Source organism: Gossypium hirsutum, chromosome D06 (assembly GCF_007990345.1).
Source record: "Gossypium hirsutum isolate 1008001.06 chromosome D06, Gossypium_hirsutum_v2.1, whole genome shotgun sequence".
In the NCBI taxonomy this organism is placed as follows: Eukaryota; Viridiplantae; Streptophyta; class Magnoliopsida; order Malvales; family Malvaceae; genus Gossypium; species Gossypium hirsutum.
In genome coordinates this window covers 44708929-44715890 of record NC_053442.1, presented here as the reverse complement: position 1 = coordinate 44715890, position 6962 = coordinate 44708929, and the positions used below count along the sequence as shown (strand labels likewise).

The window sequence follows — 6962 nt, the reverse complement described above, 5'->3', positions numbered from 1 at the left end:
TTTAATATACTTTACTACATGTCAATTTTTCATTATAATCAAATCAATTACTAATAATTTTTGTTAATAAAAGAATATCTTTTTAGCTCAATTGGATGCAATTTTTTTAAATGCTAAATTTATTGTTTTTTATTGGGAGGTTGTTTGACCCTCAAAGGTTTATTTTTCTAATTTATACTTCATTAAATTAATTTTTGAAAGGGATAAAATATTTTTATATTTAATATAAATATTAAAGAGAGATTCAAAATATTTGGTGTCACGGCCCATCCACTCCTATTAGCGTCGGCCCTAGGTAATTTCCTCTCATTTTAGGACCAAACCGGACCCAAATCAAAATCCCAACCGGACCCAGATTTCTCTCTTCTAATTTGTCCTAAAACCTTTCTTTTCTTTTTCTCTCAGCTCCACCGTCCAAGAAAGAGAGAGAGACAGAAAGACGAAGGGAGAGCTTCGTTTCATTTCAAAATCTCGATTTTTGTTTTCTTTTTTGCCCAAAATACCCTTATCTTACTTCTCAATGCCATATCCAGGTTAAACGCCGCCACCACAAAGAAATCCAGACTCCAAACAATGATCGTCCGAACCTACGGTCGCCGTAACCGTGGTTTAACCAGGACATTCTCCGACTCCCTAAACGACGACGTCTCCGACTCCCCTCCATTGTCCCAAGAAACGTTGCCGTCTCAGGACATCTACGATTTCCCTTTCACTACCACCCAGGAATCCTCTTCCTTATGGCCGTCCTCTCAAGAATTCATCGACGACGACTACAAGAACAAAATAAAAGCGTCCGTTAAACCAACCCAAAGAAGTTTCGAATTCGAAGATCCAAGAAACGGTGTTGTTAGAAGATCCAAGAAACAGAAGCAAAACCAGAGCAAGAACGAGGTAGGGTATTCTTCTATGCCGTGGATTTCGCCGACTTCGAGTCTGATGGAGGCTCAAGAATTCGGGGAAATGATGGAGCACGTTGACGAGGTTAATTTCGCGCTTGATGGGTTAAAGAAAGGCCAGCCAGTGAGGATCAGAAGAGCGAGTCTCTTGTCTCTGCTTTCGATTTGCGCCACTGCCCAACAGAGGAGACTGTTGAGAACTCATGGGTATGTTGAAATTCTTGATGGGTTTTTGGTTTTTAGGTTCTTTTGTTGAAATCTGTTGATATTGGCATCTGGGTAGTGTTAATTTAGGGTGGAGTTTTGAAATTTGAATTTAAATTTGGTTATGAAATAACTTTGTTGATTCAAACAGATTAAGGTGCACTTTGCTTCTTTTTGACCTTTTGTTTTAGACTTGGGGGATAATATGGATTAGTAATTTTAGGGACGTTACGCATATTTGAAATTTTGAATTCCCTTCTGGGAGTCTATAGACTATTCAACTATATTTGGCTTTCCGATAGAGTTAAAGGAAGATAAATGTATCAAAGATTTGGGTCTTGGATGAAAACGTAGTTTATTAGAAATTGTAAAGGGTTGGCGGTCTTGCATTCCCTTTCTGGGGTTGTGTAAGTTATTGATGTTTTTGATAGTTTATGCATAGAATTTGATTTTGTATTAATTTAAAGAACTCCTTTGGTGGTTAGATTGTGTTTCCAGTAGTATTAAGGACTGTTACATTCTGTTATATTTTATTTCCTTACTAGAATGTGGTTCAATTACTTAGTCAGTTTTTTCTTTGTCTGTTTTGAAAAATAAAAAGCTAAATAGGTAGATTTTCTAGGAGTGGATAGTTTTTTTAAAATAGGTAAAAATAAATTAAAGACCATAACATCCTTAATTTTATTTTATTCTTGAGTAACTGTTAGCTGAGTTGGAGTAACTTGACTCATGACAACAACTCGGTTAGACATTATGTATGGTATAAAAAGTATAGGTGCCATTTCCTGCAGCCGTGTAATTTGTTAATCGTCTATTGTCTCTTTTTAGGGGTTGTCAATTGATTTTTTTCAGCTTATTCAATCTTCATTTACTGGTTCAGTGCTTGTTTCACTCTAAAAGAATGTGAAGATAAAGATGGAGTGGTTTTCCTTTTAGACCAAACATATGCATGAATATCCTATTGTCTTCTGGAAGGAAGAATTACTGTGATGCTCTTTGTTGTCCTTACACTGGCTTCGCGAACATGTTCTTTTCAGGATGGCAAAAACAATAATTGATGCTATTTTGGGGCTCAACTTTGATGACATCCCAAGCAACCTTGCTGCTGTGGCCCTTTTTTACGTGTTTACTAATGATGTACGTTTTTCGGCACTTGAAGTTGCACTTATTGTCTATTTATAAATCTATACATAATTTCTGCTCAATAGTTGAGGATTTTATGCACACATGGGGGTCTTGTGAGAAGGTGTTGATCCAGGACTAAAGTCAAAGTTGACAATGACAAAACCAATACTTTTTTAGTTCTATTAGTTCTTCACAAAGAATCTTTGTAAATGACTAAATGTGTGTCTCCTATTGCAGTCTTGCATGTGCTGCTATACTATAACTAGTTACAATTAGAGGTGAATGTTAATCTGTTCTGCCCATGTTTGGTTTCACCTTTTATCTTCAGTTGATTTTTATTGTTTATTTTAGAAATTCAGATGTCAAGAGATCCATGCTTATATGCCTAGCTTTTATGCTTTTTGGTCCCCTAGACCAATATTTGCATATAGTTGAATCAAATGTTTTGAACATGTTGATTGCAATATTCATCAAGGTTCTTATGAATTTATTGTGTCAGGGTCAAGATGACCAGCTCCTGGAGTCACCTTGTTGCATTCGATTTCTAATGAAAATTTTAAAGCCAATTATCCCCCCTGCTAAAGAAAACAAAACAGAGAAAGTGGGCTTTAAGCTTTTGGCATTACGCAAGGATGCCAATGTCTCACGGGATACAATTAAGGTGTTGGATTCAAGCTCTGCTGCTATTATCTCTAAAGTTGAGGAGATCCTTGTTAGTTGCAAGGAAATGAAGTCAAGATGCGGGGATGATAGTGATGTAAGAAGGCCAGAGTTAAGCCCAAAATGGATAGCTTTGTTGACGTTGGAGAAAGCTTGTTTGTCTAGAATTTCTATTGAAGGTATGTAATGGATGTCTAAGACTTATGAGTATTTATTTATAGATTGTGTTGTTTGAAATGTAATAGGAGCTCAATATAGACCTAAACAGAGCTACATATGTATATAAAGAATACATACTCACATGGTCTGGTAATTTTTTACACTTTGCTTATTTCTTTTATGTTTTTTGCACTGGTATTGTTTATTCAGATGCAACCGGTACTGTAAGAAAAACTGGGGGCGATTTCAAGGAGAAACTACGAGAGCTTGGAGGACTTGATGCGGTCTTTGAAGTGGCCATGGAGTGCCATTCTGTTATGGAGGTGTGAGCCTGTATGTTAGATCTGGTTTCTGTTCTTTTGCATTTTAAGTGAAGGATATTAAGATATACTGCTTTAAATTTTGGGAAAACCTCTTGCATTTACATAAAGCCATTCATTGGTGACATATAATGCATTAACTTCTCTGCAGGGTTGGGTGGAACAGAGTTTACCTTCTCCTCTTACCGAAGATAGAAAGGATGTGCAGAGCCTGGTGCTGCTTTCAAAATGTTTGAAAATCATGGAAAATGCTGCATTCCTCAGTAGTGAAAATCAGGTACTGAAGTTGTGATTTACAGTTATTTTCTTCTATTCTTCTTATGCCTAGCTTGTGTAACTAAACTGCCACTTCTATTAAGCTGTTAAGAGTCTAAATGTTTTTTTTTACTTTTATTGTAGAGTCATCTAATAGAAATGAAAGGGAAATTTAACTCACATGGACATCGACTATCTTTTACAAAGCTTGTTATAAGTGTAATCAAGATTCTCTCAGGTACTGATGTTGAAATTACTACCCCAAGTTATTATTACTACTACTACTACTAATAATAATCCTAATTATAATAATAATAATAATTATTATTATTATTATCATTATCTTCTTTTGAAAGATTTATTGCATTTTGATTTTCCAATGTCATTGTTTCCAGGGCTTTATTGTAAGAGTTCTTGTGGATCATCCAGTATAGGAAAGGCTTGTGGTAATTCTAAAGCTGTGGGTGGTGTTGATGAATTTGCTCTAACCACAGATTGTAAAGGTATTGGACAGTCTGATGTTTTTGAATAAAATATATCATTCTAATAGCTGCCGTTGGACTTGATTGATTCTTTTTAATTTTGCAGTGGATAGACACGGTATTATCTGCATCAGTTCATCTGAAAAATCCTCAAGCATGGAGTGGTCCTCTGAAAAAAGTTCCAATGCATCTCAGATTGAGCCAGGGCCCTCCACTCAGTGGTTAGGTCATCTCGTACCTAGTTTTCAAAGTGAGAAAACATCCACGAATGATAGTCGTTTACTAAAGAGGAGAACCCGTTCTTCCTTCGCCAGCTCGTGCAGCGGGAAATTAGGAAATTCATATGATGAAATACCTGTAGCAAGTAATTGGTCAGGGATTCTTTCTGAGAGGCCTGTCGGTTCAAAAGATGACAAATGGCAAGTTTTAGAGGATTGTCAGGATCCTTTTGCTTTTGATGAAGAGGAATTCGTGCCTTCAAAGTGGGACTTACTCTCTGGGAGTAAAAAAACATCCCAAACTAAAAAGCATCGGAAACTTGGGCCAAGAAATAGAGAAATCCAAATTGAGCATCAATGTCATACAATAAGCCAAAAGGAATTAACTAGTGAGGAAATTTGTCTGAGAAAATCTACCAATGAAGAATATAATCATTCTAATGCAGCTTCTAGTTCTAAATATGGTGAAGAAGAATATGCCAGCCTTCTTTCTGACTGCCTTCTTGCTGCTGTCAAGGTATTCCTAAATATGGAGTTCACATATCATCCAACCTTTGCAGTGCCTTTTTTGGTTTCAACACATTATTATAGTTTATTAGAATAACGTAGAAATTACCTGTCCTGCTCAGTCTGCTTTGTGAGTCCTTCAATGGTATCTATTGGATTGATGGATCTATGCAATTTAATGGATAGCAAAAAACCAGTTTTTGCTTTGTACGACTTCTTGATATCCTTTTTCTCTAAGAATGGTGGTTTATTTGATCTAACAGTGGGGATCTTTTCTTGGCAGGTTTTGATGAATTTAACAAATGACAACCCACTCGGCTGTAAGCAAATTGCTGCCTCGGGGGCCCTAGAGACCTTGTCTACATTAATTGCTTGCCATTTCCCTTCATTCTGCTCATATTTGCCTCGCATCAGTGAAATGGAAGAGAATTCTCTTCGTGTTGAACTTCACAACCAGAATGACAGACCTCTTACTGATCCAGAGTTGGATTTCCTTGTGGCAATACTGGGTCTGCTTGTAAACCTAGTAGAGAAGGATGAACATAACAGGTTGATGTACCTTCTTTGCATTCAGTGCAGTGGCTTAGAAAGTAGAATAGAGGTAATTTTTCTTCCATTTTTATACTCTTAGTCACAGGCACATAACAAGTACTGTCATGCTTCTATGTAGATCACGGCTTGCAGCAGCTTCTGTTTCTTTACCGGATTCAGAAGGGTTAAATGAGGGAAGTCACATGGCTGTAATTCCGCTGCTATGTGCCATCTTCCTTGCGAACCAAGGAGAAGACGATGGTACTGGGGTTCTTTCTTGGGTGAGGACCCCTCCCAAAAGTGTCTTTCTTCTCATTTTTCATGATTTGGAGCATTATTTTCTTATGCTAGTGTGCTTGAAGAATTTGTCATCGTTGACATGGCTTAAATCTTTGTTGTATTTGATCATACAGAACGATGAGGCTGCTATGCTACAGGAAGAGAAAGAAGCAGAGAAGATGATTTTAGAAGCCTACGCAGCCCTACTACTTGCTTTTCTTTCCACTGAAAGGTTGGTATCATTGATATCCTTCCCAATGCCCACTTTCCCTGTTTTCTTAATAAACTGTTTTTCCGCTGTCACTGACAGTAAGAGCACACGAAATGCGATTGCCGAATGCCTCCCAAATCACGGCCTGTCGATTCTGGTACCTGTGTTGGAGAGATTCGTGGTATGTGTTCATTTAATAATTGAAAATTAGCAGCTATATAAGCAGTAGATTGAGAGTTTATCGCAAATTCATGGACTGCAAAGCAATTAACTGCATTTAGGCCTTTAGAGTTATGAAGCCATGGGTTAGCTTCGGACATAATCTTTAAACCATTTTTTTCAAATTATCTTGCAGGCATTTCATTTTACATTAAACATGATATCTTCAGAGACTCATAAAGCCGTGAGTGAAGTGATTGAATCATGTAGGATACCATGAGGACTAATGAAATATTTTGTACAGCCTTGTCTTTTAGATTAGGGTTTTGTTATAACTGAATGTCCGTGCCGACGAGGATCAGAGTTGGCAACACACTGAATCGAACTGACCCACAGACCTCGTTATCAACCATTTGTTTGTTTGTTTCTACCCACAATTTTTTTCCCTTTTCATTTTATTTACAGTATCATTCTTTGTAGTACTATTGCATCGCCTTGATGCAGGGCGAGGGTTCAGTGTACATGGAAGGGAAAAATATAATTAAGAGAAGTTTTCCATGGCCTTCTGTTTGTAAAAATGAATGTCAATATGAAACCTTTTCCACAGAGTTATGTATAATTAAATAAAAACGACTGTTGCACTCAAAGAAACAATTCTGTATAACAAAAATATCTTTTACACTTTGACTCAGCCCGAGTTCATATTAAATAAACAAAAGAAATATTTTTTTTAATTTAACTTTAAATGTAAAGTATATGAAATATCAATTAAAACTTAAAATTTTTTTATTTTTTTAATAATGAAATGAACTTTTTGGGTGGGCCAAATTGACTTGAGAAGGGATTGGACTTGAAATTTTTTTTGGAATTAGGATTCGGCTTCACCGATGAACACTTTTAATTGGGTGTTATAATTCAGGAATTTTTGGTGCTATTAACTTGAAAAAATCTTATTA

At 36.5% G+C, this 6962-nt stretch overlaps 1 protein-coding gene across 3 annotated transcripts; it reads left to right on the top strand.

Annotated features, from left to right (window-relative positions):
* The first annotated feature begins 342 nt into the window (after window positions 1–342).
* Window positions 343–6564, top strand: LOC107901668 (wings apart-like protein 1). Of its 3 annotated transcripts, XM_016827755.2 has the most exons (13): window positions 346–1103; window positions 2138–2237; window positions 2725–3064; window positions 3255–3367; window positions 3516–3641; window positions 3764–3857; window positions 4015–4122; window positions 4208–4836; window positions 5110–5375; window positions 5497–5638; window positions 5771–5868; window positions 5947–6028; window positions 6203–6564. In XM_016827755.2, the coding sequence occupies exons 1-13, from the start codon at window positions 574–576 to the stop codon at window positions 6284–6286; spliced, it is 2712 nt and encodes a 903-aa protein (XP_016683244.1). In that variant the 5' UTR covers window positions 346–573; the 3' UTR covers window positions 6287–6564. The 3 variants fall into 3 exon arrangements, 2 of the variants coding, with proteins under 2 accessions (XP_016683245.1, XP_016683244.1); XM_016827756.2 differs by lacking the exon at window positions 5497–5638 and having other exon boundaries at window positions 343–1103; window positions 5110–5427; XR_005914372.1 differs by lacking the exons at window positions 5947–6028; window positions 6203–6564 and having other exon boundaries at window positions 343–1103; window positions 5110–5427; window positions 5771–5799.
* The last annotated feature ends 398 nt before the right edge of the window (window positions 6565–6962 follow it).